The sequence below is a fragment of the Athalia rosae genome, chromosome 2 (genome assembly GCF_917208135.1).
Source record: "Athalia rosae chromosome 2, iyAthRosa1.1, whole genome shotgun sequence".
Taxonomy (NCBI): Eukaryota; Metazoa; Arthropoda; class Insecta; order Hymenoptera; family Athaliidae; genus Athalia; species Athalia rosae.
The window spans coordinates 4,748,164-4,771,153 of record NC_064027.1 but is presented as its reverse complement, the minus strand read 5'-3'; the positions used below and the strand labels follow the sequence as shown (position 1 = coordinate 4,771,153).

At 38.0% G+C, this 22,990-nt stretch overlaps 6 protein-coding genes across 9 annotated transcripts; 4 read left to right on the top strand and 2 right to left on the bottom strand.

Moving 5' to 3' along the window:
* The first annotated feature begins 456 nt into the window (after positions 1–456).
* Positions 457–1,656, top strand: LOC105692324 (cytochrome b-c1 complex subunit 6, mitochondrial). Of its 2 annotated transcripts, none has more exons than XM_012411442.3 (3): positions 457–566; positions 648–742; positions 1,362–1,656. In XM_012411442.3, exons 2-3 carry the CDS (start codon positions 653–655, stop codon positions 1,533–1,535), a joined length of 264 nt encoding a protein of 87 aa, XP_012266865.1. In that variant the 5' UTR covers positions 457–566; positions 648–652; the 3' UTR covers positions 1,536–1,656. The 2 variants fall into 2 exon arrangements, with proteins under 2 accessions (XP_012266865.1, XP_012266866.1); XM_012411443.4 differs by having other exon boundaries at positions 535–593.
* A 97-nt stretch (positions 1,657–1,753) lies between these two features.
* LOC105692320 (rabankyrin-5) lies at positions 1,754–8,890 on the bottom strand. 2 transcript variants are annotated; one of them, XM_012411439.3, is made up of 13 exons: positions 8,607–8,890; positions 8,344–8,533; positions 7,973–8,082; positions 7,500–7,759; positions 7,197–7,346; positions 4,847–5,250; positions 4,016–4,729; positions 3,667–3,939; positions 3,102–3,543; positions 2,816–3,013; positions 2,494–2,734; positions 2,144–2,399; positions 1,754–2,019 (listed from the first exon to the last, which is right to left on the bottom strand). In XM_012411439.3, exons 1-13 carry the CDS (start codon positions 8,608–8,610, stop codon positions 1,890–1,892), a joined length of 3,372 nt encoding a protein of 1,123 aa, XP_012266862.2. In that variant the 5' UTR covers positions 8,611–8,890; the 3' UTR covers positions 1,754–1,889. The 2 variants fall into 2 exon arrangements, with proteins under 2 accessions (XP_012266862.2, XP_020711715.2); XM_020856056.2 differs by lacking the exons at positions 7,197–7,346; positions 7,500–7,759; positions 7,973–8,082; positions 8,344–8,533; positions 8,607–8,890 and adding an exon at positions 5,343–5,608.
* Positions 6,227–7,203, top strand: LOC105692322. The gene is made up of 3 exons (XM_012411441.3): positions 6,227–6,368; positions 6,472–6,645; positions 6,749–7,203. Exons 1-3 carry the CDS (start codon positions 6,314–6,316, stop codon positions 7,036–7,038), a joined length of 519 nt encoding a protein of 172 aa, XP_012266864.1. The 5' UTR covers positions 6,227–6,313; the 3' UTR covers positions 7,039–7,203.
* Positions 8,891–9,011: 121 nt separating the features above from the next.
* LOC105692270 (60S acidic ribosomal protein P2) lies at positions 9,012–10,566 on the top strand. Of its 2 annotated transcripts, none has more exons than XM_012411349.3 (4): positions 9,012–9,156; positions 9,612–9,784; positions 10,039–10,131; positions 10,324–10,566. In XM_012411349.3, exons 2-4 carry the CDS (start codon positions 9,613–9,615, stop codon positions 10,395–10,397), a joined length of 339 nt encoding a protein of 112 aa, XP_012266772.1. In that variant the 5' UTR covers positions 9,012–9,156; position 9,612; the 3' UTR covers positions 10,398–10,566. The 2 variants fall into 2 exon arrangements, with proteins under 2 accessions (XP_012266772.1, XP_012266773.1); XM_012411350.3 differs by having other exon boundaries at positions 9,024–9,160.
* A 543-nt stretch (positions 10,567–11,109) lies between these two features.
* Positions 11,110–21,187, top strand: LOC105692330 (clathrin heavy chain). Its single transcript, XM_012411452.3, has 15 exons — positions 11,110–11,541; positions 12,523–12,730; positions 13,029–13,987; positions 14,103–14,537; positions 14,933–15,386; positions 15,471–15,790; positions 15,890–16,155; positions 16,251–16,485; positions 16,590–16,972; positions 17,049–17,346; positions 17,452–17,892; positions 17,989–18,551; positions 18,678–18,900; positions 18,986–19,061; positions 19,189–21,187. The coding sequence occupies exons 1-15, from the start codon at positions 11,500–11,502 to the stop codon at positions 19,320–19,322; spliced, it is 5,037 nt and encodes a 1,678-aa protein (XP_012266875.1). The 5' UTR covers positions 11,110–11,499; the 3' UTR covers positions 19,323–21,187.
* On the bottom strand, positions 20,918–22,894 carry LOC105692331 (ribonuclease P protein subunit p29). The gene is made up of 4 exons (XM_012411454.3): positions 22,634–22,894; positions 22,415–22,554; positions 21,922–22,312; positions 20,918–21,482 (listed from the first exon to the last, which is right to left on the bottom strand). Exons 1-4 carry the CDS (start codon positions 22,638–22,640, stop codon positions 21,346–21,348), a joined length of 675 nt encoding a protein of 224 aa, XP_012266877.1. The 5' UTR covers positions 22,641–22,894; the 3' UTR covers positions 20,918–21,345.
* Positions 22,895–22,990: the final 96 nt, after the last annotated feature.

Below are 22,990 nucleotides of genomic sequence, written 5' to 3'. Positions count from 1 at the left end.
TGCAATAATAAAACCACGATGGATAAAACTATGATAACCGGAGAGTACGGCTAGTCTAATCGTTTGTGATGATAATTTGATAGTATGGAGAAAAGATTCTCGATGTTATTGTCATTTTTATTTTCGTGTGTATCCCCGAAAAACTCGCAAAAACTAACGAGGGCTTGAGGCAAATTACCCATTCCCAAATCGGTTATCCCATATCCTCTTCCGTTGGGAGACATAATTGTTCCCTGAATCTTTTATAAAATACCTGATATGTCCGTGAATGTTTGGCATTACTTTAATTAGCCAGGGTATCTGCATTAACAATTTTATTTTCCGTTTAATAAATCGCCGAAAAACTTGCCGACGGATGATGAATTGATGAATGGCATGAGTCCAAGCATTGGTCCGTATTGTCCTAGTGGAATTTTTAAATACCATCGCAACCAATGGCAACAAAGATTTGGTAAAAAACTTACGCAAAACGCATGCGTCAAGGTTCGTCGCAGGCCCAAGTGCATCATGGTTTCAACGGCAGCCATTTATAACACGGAGTTGGGATTTCAGTCTGCTTGAAAGAGGTGCCTACTGATGAAATTTCTCTATATGTAAGAAGTGTTGCGAAGTTTATGAACTCAGTGTCATTTATCGTTTTGTTTTAGGGAAAATGTCAATCTTTCAAAACTTTCTCACGCGTTATTTGCCAACGGTGAAGGCTTCCGACGAGGAGCTAGTCGACCCACAGAAGCAGCTCAGGGTAAATTCCGACGACACTTGTGTCTTTATTACTTACATAACTGACATAAAATCATTTTTTTTTTTAATACTGGAAAAATCTTATTTCATGTAATGAATCAGCTGTTTTCTGCTAATTATTTTATGCACATCTTATAAGCCGATCTCTTCGTCAGACCCCTCGTTTTTACCAACTAATTACAAGCCCAGAACTTTCACATTCATTTATCCTCTTTCTGACTATTAAATCATCTTGATTTATTTCAGTTCCACTGACATAATTTCACCGATAGAATACAATTAACCGTTCGCTGCACCTCTTGTGAGAAATTACATTGTAACAAATTGTCATTAATCACTATACACATAGGTTAGAAAGATTCAGCTCGCTCTCCTGTATCGACTCATGAGTATACCAAAACAATTAGTTGCCAGTACCTATCTCATTGATCATAGCCATGCCTGGTCATTTGGAAAATTTGGGAATTGAATTTTGACAAAAATTCCTTTGAGAGCTATTCCGCTGGTTATGATTTTGAATAAAAAATTGAAGATTTGGATGGTGTTTTATTCAAGCATCCAATAAAAACTAATGATTTAATTGTCAATTTCAATTCACGATATTTTGTTCTGAATTTTAGGAGGAATGCGGCGCACTTCCAAAGTGTGTCAATCTTCAGGAGAAACTCAACACTTGCAATGATCGTGTGAATTCAAAGAAAAAGACGGCGGAAACTTGCTTAGAGGAATTATTAGATTACCTGCACTGTGTAGATCACTGTGTAGCGAAGACCCTCTTTACAAAACTCAAATAATCGATGAAACTACAATCGAGTTAATCACAACATTAATTAGCTCCCGCATCGTAACTAGTTCTACTCGCCATGTTGTAAATACAGTTAAATATTATAAATAAAGAGAAACAGATATGTAGAACCTTTTGTCGATTCATCATTCTTCAAAAATTCGATTGCTCTCTTGAATACCAGCACTGAGAATAGATCGATTTAGATTAAACAAAATCACACGAGTATGAAAATGACTCATCGTAATTTTATTGATACAACAAATTAACATTCTTATAACCTAAATATCTCAGGTTAGTTGATAATCTCATGCTGTCTTCAATCTTGGAATGATACATTTTATTTCTCTCCAAAATTTGTATATCATTCTGTACCAACTTGCAATACATCGAAGCAAACTGCACAGACTCTCACTGGCTTATTCAACCCAAACTTCAATATTGGCACGTCTTGACCAGAGCATTTGCTACACAAAATTCGCCCACAGTGGCGGCTGGAAAGATAATATGGAGTAGTAGCTAGTTTCGTAGCAAAAAGTGAAAGAAATTCCCAAAAAGTGGGTGGGATGTAGATTGAGAGTACCATTACTGTTGTGATTCAGTTTTATAGCAACTTACCAATGATGTTTTCGCATTGTTAGTCCAAATTTTGTGCCACATTCCAAACATAGATCTTTCTCAGCCCACGGTGATTCTTGGGTGAGTGAATCAAGCAATCTGTACAGAAGCTGCTTGGTGGCTACTTGATAATTAAATATTGTGATACCTTCTTTATTCATTGCCCCCAGACAGGCTCCAGCTTTCACCAAAGTTCGACACAAGTTACCATTCCCTTTCATGTATGCGATTAGCAATGGCGTATTTCCGTCCAAGTCTAAATTCGAAATAAATTTCCTTTATCGGCTGAAGTGAGACTGTCTTTTTGCAGCTCATTCATGATCGTCCTTAACTTTAGAAAAAAAACTTACCAGGTTTGTTCAACGGATATTTTGGCATACATTCCAAAAATAAATCGCAAATGGTAGCGGCATTGTCACGTCCATATCTCGCCAACTCATGTAAAGGATTTCTGCCTTTGAGATTAATGGTTTCCGCATCCAAAGAACACTCTGTTAACAGCGATCTGACCACAGCGATGTGGCCTTCTCGCACAGCTACATGCAATGCGTTATCTCCATCGGCATTAATGGCATCAAAGTTGATATTATTCTGTAAAGAATATGCACCTATCATGTAGTACCTACTTCAATTACCTGGTTCTTGACCATCCAAAATGAAAATGTAACTCACCTGAATTAAGGCTGATATAACAGGTGCGTGACCAGCACGAGCAGCTGCATGCAGCGCTGTATTTCTATGAGCATCAGTATCATTGATTCGGGCTCCAGCAAGAACCAGACTCCGTACCAACATCTCATTTCCAGATTCAGCTGCCAGATGAAGTGGAGGAGTTTGCGTTACGTCTTGAACACGAGAGTTGACATCAACCTGAAAAATCAAAACAATGGATTTTCAAGGTTCTGATTACTTGAAATTTTGCAATAATAACGTTTTCGTGATGTTCGAACTCTGTTACCTGGATGGACAGAAGAAATAGAACGCTTTCCAAATCGTTTTGTTGTATGGCTTTGTGCAAGAAATTTCTACCTTTGTTGTCGACCTGTTCTGCTGCTGTGGGAAGTCTTTCTAATATCACCTGAGCAGCTTTGTGATTTCGAACCGTCAGGGCTGTAGCAAATGGGCTCAAACCTCTTTTGTCTCGCAAAGATAAATCTATATGTGGATGGCACAGTAGTAGGCAAATAATTTGCGCATGATGATTTTGAATGGCTACATGAACTGGTGTTTTGTCTTCAGCATCACGCGAATTCACATTAGCACCATGTTCAACGAGAGTTTGAACAACTTGTTCGAGTCCCCATTGACAACACAGATGCAAGGGAGAACAATTATCTTTTGATTCTTCACCTCCGGACCCCTCTTTCCCAGGACGCCTAGGCGAATTCAAATCACAGCCACTGAAAATAGATATTCCAGTTATTTCAGATTTAGACTGGTAATATACATATAACGCAACTCATAATTTTCGAATAACGTAATTTCCTTATTATTTGTTTTTTTTTTATTCGAAATTCATCTACCTTCGTATCAAGAACTGTGCAATAGCTTCTTTGTTTTCATCAATGGCTTTGTGAAGTAAAGTCTGTTGACATCCTTCAGGTCCTGGTGCCCAGCAATCGGTGTCAGCTCCGTGAGCAACTAAAACAGATGCTGTATCGTCTTGTTGAGAATCAAGTGCATCCCAAAGTGGGCATCCGACAGAGGTATCTACTCCTCTGCGACAAAGTGCCTCGACTACTTCACCCAATCGACAATGGACGCATAGTTGAAGGGGTGTCTCTCCATCTAGAGTTCTATAAAAATGATGATCTTCCATTGAGTGCAAACTTTTGAGGTGCTTCAATGATTTATATTCGACTAATTACTCACCTGGCATTCATATCGGCGCCATTTTCCAATAAAAATATTGCAGTTGCCGAATCTTCCTTGAAAATTGCTTGATGCAGGAGAGTCAATCCCTTTTCATTGCGTTGATTGATATCAGCACCAGCTCTGATAAGAGCAGCCATAATTTCCCTTCCCTTCTTTAGAGGAGCTTTAATTGCTAAACTCAAGGGTGTTTCACCCTCTGTGTCCTTCAAGTTCAACTGAGATGCTGTGTCTTTGGATTTCAGCAGCCCTGTGACAACGCCATGGTGTTGGTTTAGGATTGCCAAATGTAGTGGTGCATAACCATTTGATGAAGTAACTACATTTGTAGATACATCTTTTTTTATCAGTGATTCAGTCAGATCCTCTAGCCCAGCCTTACAAGCTTCGTGTAATATTGTATACCCTTCAGCGTTTGGAACCGATAAATCTATTGAAGGCTGTTCAGCTAAAAATAGCGTAGCTGCCTCCTTTCTCTCTTTAGCTAAAATATGTAAGAGTGTGTCCCCTGTGGTTGCGTAAACCGGATTTGGCGTTGACCCTTCGATCATAAGTCTTTCCGCATAAGTTGTTAAGGGTGGCTCTGCATTCAGTGCAAACGCCAATGGTGTATGACCTTCGTTAGTAACTACATTTAGATTGATGCCCGAGGTATGGATCAGGAGGTCAAACAATGCTTCATTTTTCTCAAAAACGCTACAGTGCAAGGCTGTCCTGTGGAAATAAGAATAAAAATAAATCAGCTATCAACAAATTGCCAAAGTTTAATAATCTTCTGAGTGCAGATATGAACTCATAAATTTTGTGTAAAAAGATCAAGCTAAACCATACCATCCTCTTTGATCTTGTAAATTAGGATTAATTCCTGTTTGAATCAGTCTTGTAGCAACAGATATCATATCCTGTGTCTTGTGCTCAGCGGTAAGATGTAGCGCCGTACATCCAATATAATTCATTAAGCTTTCTGATCCCTTAGCATCAGTCACAATGCGTACAGGCTCTGCCAATTTTTGGGAGTTGTTACTATTCTCGAGGTGTTCTATTATAAATTCAGCAGAGTATGTATCTCCCTTCAGAATTGCAGATTGGAGGAGTGTAAGACCGCATGGATCCCTGGCTCCTAAGTCTGCATGATGTTCAACTAGAGTTCGAGCCAATGATGGTTGACGTGAACGAAGAGCTACTTCTAAAGCTCGGTCTCCTCTAGAATCAACTTTATTGACTGCTTCTGAAAGCTGTGACATAAACAGAAATATTTTCATAATGATACTGAAAAGGAAGCATCTATTGGATTGGTGATTTCATCAAAAAACGACGATGCACCTACGCTGGTCATATGTAACCGAGTATAGAACACACAAGGCCACACACGCATAGAATAAGAGATAAGAGTTTGGTACACCCGTCGGTGTGGTAGTGGGTGGATTGAAAGTGGGCGGTCATTGCCAGTTATTTTTTCGCTAGGCTTCGGTGGCTCGGCGCAGCGCGTGACGTGGCCGGTATGGGAAAAGGGCACGCTGACCATGAAAAAATATAAAACAACTAGCTGCAGCTTGAGGTATTCCAGTATCCGCACGGTAGGCGATTTCAAAAACTGTGGTAATCAGGTTATAATGTGCGATATCCGCAACAAAAATTCGATCAATCAAGACTGACCCGTCAGAAAAACATGTGACTTCTGATGTAAGAAAGGAATCACAGTGACCCTGAGATAATCGTCGAATGTATTGTTACTCAAATAATCAAGAAAAAAAAAACGAATTTAGCGCTTATTGTCAGAGATTAGTAGCAACTATTGAACGTCTGGGCATTGTTATTGAGAAAGAATAACTGTGGTGATCTTATAGAAGGTTCTTAGTATCATTATTTTTTAATTTGACGGCACATTTTTATCCAATTAACTATTATCAGAGAACTATTTCATTACATTTACGTTCATATAGTGTGATGGAAACGTCATATGTGAAGATTCTATATTTGACCAATGACTAATCGTACCTTTAAAGAATGATTGGTATGATACATAATTAAGTGATAATGGAGCAGGAAACAACGCATGATAACGCGGAAAATATTTCTCATGCTAAATGCCAGTGTTAATTGTACTGTTTTACGCCCAAGTCGCTAAGCCAAAGCAACTAAAGCCCCGAATCCCAGCTGTGATATTAAATTATTATTATCTTGTGTTGGACGAGAACAGAAGTAAACTGTAGTATTCAGAACAAATTATAGATTTTAATACACACCTTAATATAATCCGTGTACATATTAGTGTCACATCAACATCCCTGCCCATGCATGAGTCAGGATCAAAAGATGCACGGAATATTGAACTTATTACTGATTTGCTCATGTATGTTAACTTCATTGATTCTATGCTTTTTAATATTAGTGACACGTAAAATAGAATTTTTGACAAGTGTTGCAGGGCATTTGATATTCTTTGTAATTTTCAGATTTTGTAGTTGTAACTTGTTCAAACCTTTGGTGTTTTAAATGCACTGCAACACGAGAAGATCCGAATGGTTTGGCATGTTCAGAGTTCGATTGGAGTCAAAACTACCAAGTCGAATGTCCAAAATCTACAATGTGCAGGAAAAAGACATCGACTATCCCATTAGCAAATGGTCGTAAGTTCCCTGGATGTTCAATTTAAAATCTTTCAGCGCGATTAACCAGCTAGTCGAGTCGTGTATCATAATGTTTAACATCCATGTACTTGATACATTCCAGAAGAAATTAAGAGTATTGAGAGGGACTGTGCCCCACAACTTCAGGATGTTCACAAATATGATTTTGCCAGACGAGAATGGAATTTATCACAAGAAGTCGTAGAGACAGCTTACAGTTCGGGTTGTACAGTAGGCGAAAATAAAGGCAGGCCTGGTCCACCGACAGAATACTGTTATTGCTATGGTCATTTTTGCAACCAGTCTAACTCTATTGGAAAAATTGGTTCCTCTCTTATATTACTACATATACTTGGCCTAATACTTTGTAGTTGGGCACATTCTAAATCATGAGAGAGATAGGCATATGAAAATGGAATTGAATCTTGGTGTTTCTGACAGTGTAATTACTTAGAAAAATATTGTATCTTAATAGTGTATAGTGCAATTCGAGAAAAAGGTTACAAAAGTTGTAAAATAATGAATTGTGCAAAATAAAAATATTTTCTCACCTCCGAATCGTGTTCAACTAAGTATAAAAAGACGACATCTTCTCGAACCAAGCGAACAGCTGAGTGCAAAGGATACTTGCTTTTGGCTTTCAGCAATTTATACAACAATGCGCCTGGCATTTCCTTGAAATCCTCTCCAGTCAAGTCATCCTATAAAAATAAAAAAACCGAAAAATCGAATTATTCAACAGTTGATGATCAATGATCATGACAAATATTATAAAAGATTATGAGTAACGTTTAATCTTAGAAGATTTTTTGCTTTACATGCTTAATAGGTACGGCTATGTTCCAGAAACTCACCCAATGTACAGATATAAGTGAACTGCAGTGATCCCTCAATGCTATTGTCCCTAATTCTTCTGCAGCTGTGTACAAATGAACACAGTCTCGAAGACTGACTATTCCGATAAGATTTTTTTCACATTGATCAACTAATTCTAATAACTGAAAACGGGATGCAGCTCTCATCAGTTCCAAGGTCAAATTTGATTTTTCGGTTTTTCCAGTATAAACCCATTTTAATAATATAGATCCTACATGCTCATCCAAATTACTCCAGTCTAAAAATATTAATCAAACAAATTCATCTTGGATTATCTCATAAAGTATTGTGATCTAATTTTGAGGATCTTCATACACACAAGTATAATGTTTCAATGCATTCAGTGACATAGATTATATGGCTTGTGATTATAACGAATAACAAAAGATGTGTACTGGAGGTGCTTTACAAATTTTGATACTTGATATTTATAATGATTGGTTTTTCATACCTAGTTCTAAGGTACAGCGCAGTGCCGCTTCATTCCAAAAGTCACTACGCGCTGTTAAAACGAATTTATGAGCTGGTATTTGTTGGTTGGGCAAGATTATTGTCAAATCGCTGAAAGAAATTTAAGCACAAGAATACTGATGCGTTTCTGAATATCACACATTGATAAAAAATATTTTAATTATGCGACTAAATGTCTCGACCCAAGTATAATATTATAAAACCAGTATTTAGACATAACATAATGTGCACAACATGTAATCGGATTTTTACTTAATCTTAACAGTATAAAAACAGGTACGTTCCTGATATTCTGCTTCAAAAATGATCTTCGTTTACACAATGGTGTTTTTGTAACATTTGAGTAATTACCTATATCGTTGTTGACCGTAAAGTGAAGCAACAGTGGCTAGAAGTCGGCTAACAAATCCAGATTCTTGGGCACCAGCGGTAGCATTTGCATAATTTTGCTGGAGTTTTGTATGAGCGGCATTTAATTTGACATACTGTTCTCTAAGTAGAGCCAAGTGTTGTTGCCACTTCTGGGATTCAGCTGAGTCGCCTGTAAGTATAATTAGCTTGATGAAAATTCTCTAGCAGCAAATGAGGCAGAAGTTTGGTGATACGAAACTTACCCATGTCGTAAAATCTGATATCAGATACAAAAGTGTTCAACGAATAGTGAGTTAGATAAAAAAAAATTTACATGGCAGTTTTTTGACAGTACGGTGAGACTAAATTCTATAACATTACGCGAATACTAATCACTGTCCAACATTAGTACGCCGTTGACGTCAGGCTCATGATTTATCGACTGATTCAGTACCTGATATGATACTTCGGCAAACTACTCGGTAGCTTTTTAAGTTTCTGCAATTACGCCCCTTGAATTAAGCACATATTTTCACTTTGCCGTATTCGCCGATTAAAAAAATTGTTATCAGTTTAGGCTGTGGTTCAGGGCAGGTCCAACAATAAAATCCCTAGCTCAGTAAAAGCATTTTGTGTATATAGTACGTACGTACTACATAGGCGTAGAATCAGAATGTTTGCCGGAAATGACGTACAATTTCGATGACGTTTGCATAGCGCTAAGGAAATTCTTCCCATTTCGTTTCCAATCGTGAAACGTGCGTGTCTTACAATTCGGCGTGTCCCCCGTTTCGTGTCGTGAGAGACTTAAAAGTGAGTGAGTAATTCTAACGCATCTATTAGTTCGACAATATTACCATTAATTGATTATGTGGTTGCTTTTTTGTATAAAAAACTGATCAATGGCATTGACGGTGCTTCATTTATTAAGATGCTTATGGATCCTCGAGGCTTGCAGCGTTTTTGTGTTTACACGCCAGATGAGATGGTTAACCATTCCAAGCGTGATTCACTTATTCTTCGGACTCATTGATTACAGTAGTTTACGTTTACGACCAGCTTTCTGATATCAAAAATCTTCGTTCAATCTTGCTACAGTTTCATTGTTTGATAAATGATGATTTCCAATAATACCATCTTTCGCCTGAGAGATTGTGATGATAGATTGAAACTGACACTGGATAATTTATAATTTACCGCAGCAATTTATAACATGTGGTATACTTAGTACACCCCTTATTGATGAAATTCTGATTTCGCATTTTTAGAATGCGTTACGTGGCCGCTTACCTCTTAGCAGTCCTGGGTGGCAAGGCATCGCCATCCCAAGGTGACATCGAAAAGATCTTGTCCTCTGTCGGAATTGAAGCTGACGCTGAGAAACTGAAGAAAGTAATTGCTGAACTCAATGGAAAGCCCATCGATGAACTGATTGCACAAGGTATGTACACTTTGTATTAATCTTCGATCACAGCCAGAATATCCACAAATTTGAACACATCTTGCAGTAGCTGCTTCAACTAGATTATAATAATCGTATTTCAAATTCCGTAATTAGTCATGCTCTCGTTTTTATATATGTATGCTTTGCTATCACATCCCAACTGATTCAAAATTTTAATCTTATTTCCTAATATATATGCTCTTTAGCTCTTACAAGCAAGATACTGATGATTTTTTTTCTTTTCTTTTCAGGCCGAGAGAAACTTTCTTCCATGCCAGTTGGAGGAGGTGCTGCTGCACCAGCTGCGGCTGCAGCTGGAGCTGCACCTGCTGAAGAGAAGAAGGGTATGTCTACAAATGATCTACAGTAGTTCAGAGCATATTTGCTTCAAGTTTGACATGATGTTTTTTCATACCATCTTTCGACTGAGTCGTTGTGCTGTAACCTTTACTTACTGATTGATAGCAAATTTTTAATTAACGTTATTTCTGCTGTTCAATATGTGTTCTAAACCCAGTTTTCTTTCAACTCAATAGAAGAGAAAAAGGCCGAGAAGAAAGAAGAATCTGAGTCTGAAGACGACGACATGGGATTCGGACTTTTCGACTGAACAATTCATCAAAGTCGCGGAAACGGACAAGAGTTTATTCTGCAGCAGAAAAGTTCGCATACATATATGTATACTTGCGAACAAGTATACACAGAAGTACAAATTATATTATTTGTATATTTTACACATATGTGACTCCTGCTGAAGAATAAATGATTTTAAGTTTTAATAATTTTCTAATTAATTTTTAATTTGTCGATGGCACCAAGTAACCCCATCCTCAAAAGAAAAATGAATTTGCTGGCTTTCGCTATAGATGAACAGTTGGTGAAAAGAGTCGACCATTCAAAGACCGATGATAAGTCCAATGTCCTGAGACAGCTGAAGTTTTCAGATTCAAAACTCTTGAGTGACAATACTATGTTACATACTCGTATACTTGTCAATGTATTTTAAAACCTTATTAAGACGGATGATTTATTTCTCCCATGAAATGAGAGGTATTAGGTTCAAAGATGAGAGGGGGGGGGGGGGGGGGGGGGTACGTCAACCGGATCATCGTGAATATGCGGTTGTTGTATAGGCTCTGTAGATGATTACAGAGATAATGGATGCAGTAATTTGAAAGGACGCCAAATCTTCGGAGGTATGTCAATAAGATTGTCGAAAGTCCTGAGGGCAGGGTAAAACCGAGGCATCGCGCGCCGTCGCGGCTTCATTCACAAATCAAGGAGTTGTCTGTGAGTCGGCGCTTCGTAGATACCGTAAATCGTTTTTAATATTACTACGCGTAAAATACCTGTCGTCATTTCAGTGCAATTCAAAAATTCAATGATGAAAATTTAGTTTATCCATTCATTGATACACGACAAACATCAATAGCATAATTTCTCCAAGATTCGCATTGTATTTGAAAGGTTTTAAATTTTAATAATCGAACGAACTATTTTTTTACACCGGTGGAAGCGCCGCCATGTTGGGTGTCAGCGGTCTGTGACGGCATTTGCGTCAGTCAATGCGTGCGGATGACTTGATTATTGAGTGAATAACGGGAGAGAAACGTGAAATACTGTGTATAAGTGGTACCGAGGTGCCGCACATCCATCCCAGGAAACTAATAGCGGCGAAGGAAACTAGGGAAACATCGTAAATCTTCGCGAGAATGACGCAATTACTGCCCATAAGGTTTCAGGAGCATCTCCAGGTAGGTGACCTGATTTTCCGTTGTCCTAACGTCTATTGGATTATTTGATTATCGGTTCATCGTCGTTAAATGATTTTACCCCGTACTATCGGGTATCCTTAAGAGCAGTACCTTTCGTCGGTTTGATAAATTGGCAGAAAACAACGGTATTTTCGGGAGTACTAAGAAATACTTCTAATAATTTTTCCATTGACGTTGCGTTGACAGATATGATATATCCGATCGCCGCGGCAAGCAAAATCGTTAATTCCGACAAGTATATCCCATTCCGAGGAGCTACGATATTTATTTTCCCTGTCATAGTCTTTTCAGAGTACCCTTAACCAAAATCGATAAATTATGCGTTAAGACTTCTTTTTTTTCGATAACTCTGATCATTGATAGCATCGAGGGGGCCACGTCTGCGAATACGCCCCCCGCTTCCGCCCACTGGCCAAAGCTTTGAGAAAAAAAATTTCACCTCAATCTCACCTACAATTTCGAGAACTAGGCATATCATGAATTTTTATAATAACTTGATGGACGTCCACTCATGGTCTTTGTCCATTGTCAATATATAGTTCATCTATTTCTTCTTTGAATTACGTCTTGGGAAATCCTTTTTCTTTTTTTTTTTCTATATGCAACAAACTGTAGCTTGAAAATATCTAATTGACGTTATAATATTGATCATATTTATTGCAGTAGTTTTGTACTTGTGATAACTCTGAAGCTCAGCCAAAGTTTATATATTTTATACATCTGTTTATTCTTGTGTTTACAATTGCTGCTGTATTATGAAGATATAGGGATATAGATTTGCTTTGTGACCTTTGCCAATCAATGTGCCGTGTATATATAGAATAATGGAATCATGGTACCAAGTTGTTTCAAAATTCATATTCCTTAGCAAATTATGATATTCCAATGAGATGAAGATTAGAATTGTTCCAGAGTCATCTTGTTATATTTGAGAAATATAACATTTTGTAATTTCTTCAGCTCACTGCTGTGGGAATCAATGCCAACAATGTCAGCTTTAATACGCTCACTATGGAGTCCGACAAATTTATTTGCGTACGAGAAAAGGTTGCGGAAACATCGCAGGTCGTCATTATCGACATGAATGACTCTGCCAATCCAATAAGGAGGCCAATATCTGCAGATTCCGCAATCATGAATCCTGCAAGCAAAGTAATTGCTTTGAAAGGTATGCACATAGTAATTTTTGAAGCATTCATTTCTACGTTATCTGATCTGAGACTGATAGCTGCTATTTCTTTGACCTTCACTAAGCCTCCATCAAATACTGACTATAAATATCGTTGGCTTGAGTTGATATTATTCAGAATCATACTCACTAACAATAATTATTTATCTTTGATTAAACCAAATTTAATGCAACTGCATCCTCAAATATGTTTGAAAAAGAAAGAATTCACAAATTTCATCCTTTGTACTGATGTGAACTTGTCAGAACTTTATTGAAATAGTCGTACTTTATGCAGCCCAGAAAACATTGCAAATCTTCAACATTGAGATGAAATCAAAAATGAAAGCCCACACCATGACGGAAGATGTTGTGTTCTGGAAATGGATCTCCTTGAATACCTTGGCACTAGTCACTGAAACGGCAGTTTACCACTGGTCTATGGAAGGAGATTCTCAGCCTCACAAGACGTTTGATCGCCATTCATCGTTAAATGGATGTCAAATAATAAATTACAGAACCGACCCAAAACAGACGTGGTTATTGCTGATCGGAATTTCAGCGCAGCACAACAGAGTAGTTGGAGCCATGCAGTTATATTCTGTAGAACGTAAATGTTCGCAACCAATCGAAGGACATGCAGCATCTTTTGCCCAATTCAAAATGGAGGGCAATGCCGAGCCTAGCAATCTATTTTGTTTTGCTGTAAGAACTGCTCAAGCTGCTAAATTGCACATAATTGAAGTTGGTCAACCTCCTGCTGGAAACCAGCCTTTTCCCAAAAAAGCAGTTGACGTGTTTTTCCCCCCAGATGCTGGCAGTGATTTTCCAGTTGCAATGCAGGTCAGCTCGAAGTACGACGTAATATATTTAATAACAAAGTTCGGTTATATCCACATGTACGACATTGAATCTGCGACGTGTATATTTATGAACCGTATATCTGGAGAAACAATATTTGTTACCGCTCCTCACGAAGCTTCCGGTGGGATTATTGGAGTGAACCGCAAGGGTCAAGTTTTGTCAGTATCTGTCGAAGAAGAAAATATTATTCCATACATCAATGGAGTATTACAAAATCCTGAATTAGCTCTGCGAATGGCTGTAAGAAATAACTTGTCTGGAGCAGAGGATCTGTTTGTACGGAAATTCAACATGCTTTTTCAAAATGGCCAGTACGCCGAAGCTGCTAAAGTGGCAGCAAATGCACCAAAAGGAATTCTAAGAACTCCAGCAACAATTCAACGGTTCCAGCAGGTAAACATGCTCAGTTCTTACGTAGGGGTATGAAAATTTCCATATCACATCTCGATGAATGCAATGTTCAATGGTTTTTGTGATATAAATTTTTATAGAACGTCTATTTTTCCAGGTCCCAGCTACGCAAGGGCAGACTTCGCCACTGTTGCAATATTTTGGTATACTTTTGGATCAAGGTCAACTAAACAAGTACGAGTCTTTGGAACTCTGTCGCCCTGTGTTACTGCAAGGCCGCAAACAGCTTCTTGAAAAGTGGTTGAAAGAAGACAAGCTGGAATGCAGTGAGGAATTGGGTGATCTAGTGAAACAAGCTGATCCTACTCTTGCTTTGAGCGTTTATTTGAGAGCAAATGTACCAAACAAGGTCATCCAATGTTTTGCCGAAACTGGGCAATTCCAGAAAATAGTTTTATATGCCAAAAAAGTTTCTTACACTCCGGATTATGTTTTCTTGCTGAGAAATGTTATGAGGATTAATCCCGATCAAGGTGTTGCTTTTGCTCAAATGCTGGTTCAGGATGACGAACCTCTTGCCGACATCAATCAGGTGAGTTTGAGGATAATATAACTTAATTGAAATGAGGTGATCCTATCCAAGGAGAAATAGATCGATCCAATATTACTACTCTATTTGAATCAGAGCGAAAAATCGAATTTGATGAAGGTGCTATCATCACTCGATGTATTTTTATCTACGAGTTGTGTGTCATATTATTAGTAGCGATTGTACTATCTCGTTCCAGAATTAGAGAGCAATATTCGAAACACATAGTCCATGCTATTTATACGTTCATACCGATAGACAATCGAAGTATGTTGAGTGTTTGTGCAACCTACAATGTGACTCATGACACAGACACGGAGCTTTCTCGATTTACTGGAACTGAGATTAATTCGAATGTAACGAAGGGCTTTCAACATTTTTTATTTTGTCTATTTCAGATTGTGGATATTTTTATGGAACAAAATATGGTACAACAGTGTACAGCCTTTCTCTTGGATGCATTGAAAAATAATCGTGCGAGTGAAGGTGCCTTGCAAACTCGCTTATTGGAAATGAATTTAATGTCTGCTCCTCAAGTGGCAGACGCCATCTTAGGAAATCAAATGTTTACACACTACGATCGTGCCCACGTTGCCCAACTTTGTGAGAAGGCTGGCCTTCTACAACGTGCTTTGGAACATTACACCGACCTATATGATATCAAGCGAGCTGTCGTCCACACACATCTGCTATCCCCTGATTGGCTGGTTGGATTCTTTGGTACTTTGTCAGTAGAAGATTCTTTGGAGTGTCTAAAAGCCATGTTAACTGCCAACATAAGACAAAACTTGCAAATCTGTGTACAGATAGCAACAAAATACCACGAACAACTTACAACGAAGGCTTTGATTGGTAGATGAATTTCTTTATTCCAAAACGGATGAAATCATCTTTCGTGGAGTTTTTCATTCCCGTATACGTAACTTTGTTCAACAGATTTGTTCGAAAGCTTCAAATCGTACGAAGGATTGTTTTACTTCCTTGGATCAATCGTCAACTTCAGTCAGGATCAAGAAGTTCATTTCAAATATATCCAAGCTGCGTGTAAGACCGGCCAAATCAAGGAAGTTGAAAGGATTTGTCGTGAGAGCAATTGTTACAATGCGGAGAGGGTCAAAAATTTCTTGAAAGAAGCAAAATTATCTGATCAGTTACCACTGATTATTGTCTGCGACCGATTTGACTTCGTCCACGATCTCGTTCTCTACCTTTACAGAAACAATCTGCAAAAATACATCGAAATATACGTCCAGAAGGTAAATACAACTTCATAGGAATTTAATTGCAATTTAACATTTCGTCGCCTTATGTTAATTGTTCGTTATTGAATTTCATTTAATTCGTTTTATTTTAAGGTGAACCCGTCGAGATTACCCGTCGTAATTGGTGGGTTGTTGGATGTGGATTGTTCGGAGGACATAATTAAAAATTTAATTCTTGTGGTACGTGGTCAGTTCTCTACGGATGAATTGGTCGAGGAGGTTGAGAATCGTAACCGACTAAAACTCTTGCTGCCTTGGTTAGAATCCCGTGTTCACGAGGGTGGTGTAGAGCCCGCGACACACAATGCTCTTGCTAAAATTTATATCGATAGCAACAACAATCCTGAAAGATTCCTTAAGTGAGTAGATAAAATTAAAGAACTTGAATTTTTCCTTTCTCAATAGTCTTCATGCCTCGTCAATCGTTCACAAACCTCGTTTTCTTTTCTCGCAGAGAAAATCAGTTCTATGACAGCCGTGTTGTTGGCAAATATTGTGAAAAACGCGACCCTCACTTGGCGTGCGTAGCATATGAGCGTGGTCAATGCGATCGCGAACTTATCAGTGTCTGCAATGAGAACAGCTTGTTCAAAAGTGAAGCTAGGTATTTGGTTAGACGACGGGATCCCGACCTGTGGGCTGAAGTCCTCTTGGAAAGCAATCCCTACAAAAGACCACTCATCGATCAGGTCAGTAATTTTTGCAATGCATTGTAATTATTGGGGATAACGATGCACGTTTGATCGGAGTAATTATAAGTTCGGTGGATTGATCCTTATTTCATTTATCACAGGTGGTTCAAACTGCACTGTCAGAGACACAAGACCCCGAAGATATTTCGGTAACTGTAAAAGCTTTCATGACGGCGGATTTGCCTAACGAATTGATCGAATTACTCGAAAAAATTGTACTTGATACCAGCGCCTTCAGCGATCACCGTAATCTACAAAACCTCCTTATTTTGACTGCAATTAAAGCAGACCGCACTCGCGTTATGGAATACATTAATCGTCTGGACAACTACGACGCCCCAGACATAGCCAACATCGCCATCAACAGTGAATTGTACGAAGAGGCTTTCGCCATCTTCAGGAAATTTGACGTCAATACATCTGCTATACAAGTATTGATTGAACAAGTTAAAAATTTGGACAGAGCATACGAATTTGCTGAGAGGTAAAATCGATCTATTTCGACAAATTTCATAAGTCCGAACGAACCAAATTCACCCCAACACTCGTTCATTTTCTAGGTGCAATGAACCTGCTGTATGGTCACAACTGGCAAAAGCTCAGCTGCAGCAAGGTCTAGTAAAAGAAGCGATCGACAGCTTCATCAAAGCTGACGACCCATCCGCATATGTAGATGTAGTTGAGACTGCCCATCGCACTTCTCACTGGGAGGACCTGGTTCGTTATTTGCAAATGGCACGTAAGAAGGCGAGAGAATCATTCGTCGAAAGTGAACTGATTTACGCGTATGCTCGCACAAACCGACTCGCTGATCTGGAGGAATTCATTTCTGGACCCAATCATGCGGATATCCAGAAGGTAATTGCATCTCAGAAAATAGCGATCTTTGTTAAGTTCGAGTTTCTGCAGTAGCTGCCAAATATATTTTGCTCGTGGCAACTAAATCGAATGAATGATTTACAGATTGGCGATCGTTGTTTCGATGACAAAATGTATGACGCAGCAAAGCTTTTGTACAATAATGTGTCAAACTTTGCCAGATTGGCAATCACTCTTGTTCACTTGAAAGAGTTCCAAGGTGCTGTGGACAGTGCTCGTAAAGCGAATTCTACTCGCACATGGAAAGAAGTTTGCTTTGCCTGTGTGGACAGCGGCGAGTTCCGTCTCGCCCAGATGTGTGGCCTGCACATAGTTGTTCATGCGGATGAACTTGAAGACCTTATCAACTACTACCAAGATCGAGGACATTTCGAAGAACTCATAAACTTACTAGAAGCTGCTCTTGGTCTCGAGAGAGCTCATATGGGAATGTTCACTGAGCTGGCTATTTTATACAGCAAGTACAAGCCACAGAGAATGCGAGAACATCTCGACTTGTTCTGGTCTCGTGTCAACATTCCGAAAGTAATTAATTGTGGATCGTAACATTAAAGTATCATGACATTCTCAAGGGATGTTGAGCGCAAACCTAATTGTGTGGATGATCCTTCTTTGTTTTAGGTATTGCGAGCAGCCGAACAAGCTCATCTGTGGGCAGAACTTGTCTTTTTGTATGACAAATATGAAGAATATGACAACGCGGTGCTCGCAATGATGCAACATCCGACTGAAGCATGGCGCGAAGGTCACTTCAAGGATGTGATCACCAAGGTTGCCAATGTCGAATTATACTACAAGGCAATCCAATTCTACGTTGAATACAAGCCGCTACTTCTGAACGATGTGCTGCTCGTCCTTGCGCCGAGAATGGATCACACGAGATCGGTGGCTTATTTCACTCGTACAGGACATTTGCAGCTAGTGAAGCCTTATCTCAGATCGGTCCAATCCTTAAATAACAAAGCTATAAACGAAGCGTTGAATGGTCTACTCATCGATGAAGAAGACTACCAAGGATTAAGGACATCGATAGACGCCTTTGATAACTTTGACAATATTGCTCTGGCTCAACAGCTCGAGAAGCACGAACTTATCGAATTCAGAAGAATCGCCGCGTACCTCTACAAAGGAAATAACAGATGGAAACAGTCGGTTGAACTTTGCAAAAAAGACAGACTATTCCGGTGAGCAGATGGAAATATATTTTCCACGGTATTGCATCTAAAAATGTGTCTCGTCCTTTGTTGTATTCATCACTTCTTTAAACTTTTGTTTACTTGTGTGCGTTCTAAACTTCTGTTTTCATACAGCGATGCCATGGAGTACGCGGCTGAATCTAGAAATGCTGAGGTAGCCGAAGAACTTTTGGAGTGGTTTTTGGACAGAGGATCAAAAGATTGTTTTGCGGCTTGTCTATTTTACTGTTACGATCTACTTCATCCAGATGTCATTTTGGAACTTGCCTGGAGGCACAGAATTCTCCACTTCGCAATGCCGTACCTCATCCAAGTTGCTCGTGAATACATTACAAAGGTACAATATCGCATGACTTCTGTTCTTTAAGCTACGTGAAATACATTGATGAGAATATAACCTTTCTTTTCAATTCATTTCATAGGTTGACAAGCTTGAAGAAGCAGAGAGCCAGCGTTTGGAAGAAACGGATCAACAAGAACACAAGCCTATGATCATGCGTGAGTTTGCTCATGAATGTTTGACTTTTTCGTGGAACCTTTTCCACATGTAGTCTTCTAATTTTTTGTTCAATGATTATCCTTCGATTTAGAGTCATCGAAAAAAATATCTCACTTTTTTTTTCAGCCGAACCGCAGCTCATGTTAACAGCGGGACCAGGAATGATGGCACCAGGTTATGTACCTCAAAATGTTTACGCAACTCCGGGTCAAGGGGTTTACGCACCACCTACCGCGGCCTACCAGGGTTATGGTATGTGAGACACAATTCACAACACGTTCCACAATGATCAACAATACCCATATTTCTATAAGGTTTAGCTAGAGCAAAGTTATATTATTGATGAGTCACATTGAACCGTCAAAAATCTGCTGTCTGACAAATACTTTGTAATGTCAAGTTCGTAGTAGGTTAGAAGCAAACGAGAAAAATTAGACAGAAAAGAGGGGAGTTAAAGCATTGAAACTTAGAGAAATGTATTCTACAAAATGAAAGCTGCTGGAATAAATGTCAACTAATCGGTTTTTTTAAGAAAAGTAGAATGCCTCATGTAAAATAAAAATTGATGAAGTACAGTTAAAGCATTCTGTGGATGAAACACATAGTATTAGAGAACTTGTAGATGCTAAATAATTGAATGTATGTATCGATTTAGCTGCTTTTCATCTCTGACTAACGATAAAATAAAAGTTCACATCGGTGGCCCTTAGGCAATGAAAAATATCGGGTGGCAGTATGCGTAACGATCCTTGACATATCCATGAATACTTGTTCAATGGCAGATTTTTAACATGGCTTGAAGAAATATGCTCGCGCTAATGACATAATTTGAAAACAATTCGTTAAATTTACTGAGCTCTTGTTAAGCTATGCTAACAGATTGATCTGATGTAGATTACAATAGGCTTAGAATTTCGCAAGGAAAGTGTCTTCCTTAATAATTGCAATTGCAAATAATTCAGGGGCTGAAAATATAATCAGAAAAAAAAAACTGAGACGGGTTTTCTAATTTTGTCAATATCGTGATAGCATTCCTCTATTATACTTTGTTAGCGATCATTTAAACACGTAAAAATTGTATAATTAATATTTCATTTATCGTTCGTAAAAACAATTGCTCGTTTGTCGTAGACTAAATTAAAACGCTACCCTTTCACATTAGGTTTTTATAGAGTATGTCTGAGAACACTATTCATAGTTTTTGTTATCGACATACTGTGTACATCTAACTGTTTTATTGGGGCGTAATAACGACATGTTTCACGCGATTCTTGTTTGGAAAGAGGGGAAAAAAATAAATGAATACTTTTTATAAGTTATAAGCTTAGTGTAACACATACATAATTATAGATTGCCCCTGATCATCGAGTGAAGAAATGAACAGGTGTCGCAAGTCCGATCGGTCGGGTCTTCGTGATTTATCAAATTAAACTTCGAACACACGCTCGAGTGGTTTTGGCTAAACTTGAGCAAAAAAATGTTTCTGTGGGCAATCGTATGAAATAGGTGTTACATTTCTGCTCGTCGGACTTGTGCAGCTTGTTCAGTTCGATCCTCTGACAATGAGTTGTGGTAAAGCCTACGTTTAAGAATCTGTTGAATACCGGTGGTGCGTACAAAGATTTCGCGTCATTCCCAAAAAAATCTATCAATGCACTTACTTTTTCAATATGGCAAAATCAAATCAAGTGAAACTTTTGAAAATTAAGTGGTTAGTGATTTCTTATTTGAATCGGAATTCAACCAGGCCGCATCGCATGTTGTTATTGTATTAATACCATGATTATTTGAATATTCTGAAATATTATTAACTAATTATTACAAGAAAAAAAACCCACAAATCAAGGATTATTAGTAATTATACATATATATTATAAATATATAATGATATATTATATTGGTATTTAGTGTAATATGTAAGTAGTAAACATATGATATGGATTAATATTATTGAAAAAAAAAAAACAAAAAAAAATCGGAATAAATGATACATAAAGCTAACTATCAAGAATGGGTGATCAAAGATCTGGATCGCATTCAATTGTTTTTGCTGTAAGATATTTAAGAAACTGTGTCAAGTAAATACACACAGTGAGAAATAAACAAATGCCTGTTTGATGAAGAATTGTCCGATGTTTATTTTTATGCCTCGATACATTTAAAGCAAAATCCATATTTCTGAAAAATATACTTGCTATCGACTAAGTTTGTGTCATGTAAGATGTTCTCAAAAATTATAAATAATAATCAGATGATAGGGGACTTTCATTTGTGTGACTCTACCTACAAATCGGATATATAAGTAGTTTTTACTTTTTTAACCGATCGCTCAGCAGGTCTGTAGCAGAGCTTTTTTCCAAATAATTGTAAATTTACAGAACCTAATTGTATTTTGAATACGGATGTGTCTTTGGGAATTGCTGCAACAAAAAAATAGCCGAATTATTTACAATGGAATCTGCTGAGCAACTTAATTGAAATCTATATTGCATAATTTGCTTTGTCAATTCGACACAGTCAGATAGGATTGTGTTTAATCATTTCTAATTTTTAGTGTCATTGATAGCGTGGTATGAATAATTATTCACGATGCATAACAAAGATTAATGGAAATTCTATTCATTTGTTGTTATTAGATTGTTGAAGCAGTTATTTTTTTAGGTAAATTGTTCATATTCAAATTTTTTGGTAGGTATTTGAATAAAAGCGTACTTTTTTCAGCTTGATACAGAAAACTGTTGAAGTTCAACTATGAACACTGCACATGGAATTTGTACAGTGTTTGAAAATAGCGGGAAAGACAAAATCATCACTCAATGCAATATTAATGAGGGTTCAAAATAAACTCAATTTTCTTACTTCGTAAAATGTTATCCTCTCCAAGAACTCTGAATGTACATTTTGTGTCTTGTAGAATGATGCCAGAGATGTTGACCAAGCTGGGGCACTTAGACCTGACAACGGTGATCTTTGCTCCATGAAAATCAGCTTTTATCATATGTTGACCCATTATCTCAAATTTTGATTTCACCGGAGTCTCTGGTAAGTCCGTGAAGTCATGAACGTCAAGCATTTGCCGCATATATTCTAACCACATTTCGTTCAGCGCTAAAGCATCTTTGTACTCCAAGTTTATACCATTTTTCAGCTCATTCAAACCAAGAGCTATTCGTTTTCTATTAGTTAAAAATGTTTTTTTCGTTGACTTGCGGCGACGGTGTTTTGTCTTAACTTTGTTGAACATAAATGTCTAAAAGAAAATTAGGATCCGACGATTAATGATGAACAACATTGGAACATCATACTACCATCTACTAAGGCATTAGTTACAGAAACAAATTCGTGTAGGTACTTTTTTCAAATCCCCTGTAAATGAGTCTTTGTCTGACGAGGGCAAACTATTTTGCAAGAGGCTGATCACATACTGGTCACGCTCTTCTGAGGTTATGGCACGGTTAACTATAGATATGGGAAGAGCAAGACACGCGTTACCTGGAATACAGGTTATTTTTTTATTATGTATATGATAATTGATAGTGCGCAAATTTAGAATTAAACTAAAGTATTTCACCTTCCATGATTTATCGAACTACTCTTATAATTCCTATCCCAAAGTAACCTAATCTCACAATTTTGTTTCTGCTACACCATAACTGGAAGAATCAGGTTAGAGTACTCCGTAGAATAAGTGAATGGAAAGGGTATACAAGATCTCTTTTTAGAACAAAGTTATTACTATATTTTGAGAATCAAATTGACAGAACACTAGTACACGTTTTGACGCAAAATAGGATCATCAGTCAACCGACTAGACGACAAACAAACGACACTAGCGCCGCTGGCTGTTCGTCGTCTATTCCGATAAATTCCAATATACGATAGAGACACAGCTAAACAATGAGCAAGCATTGCATTGACAATGAAATAA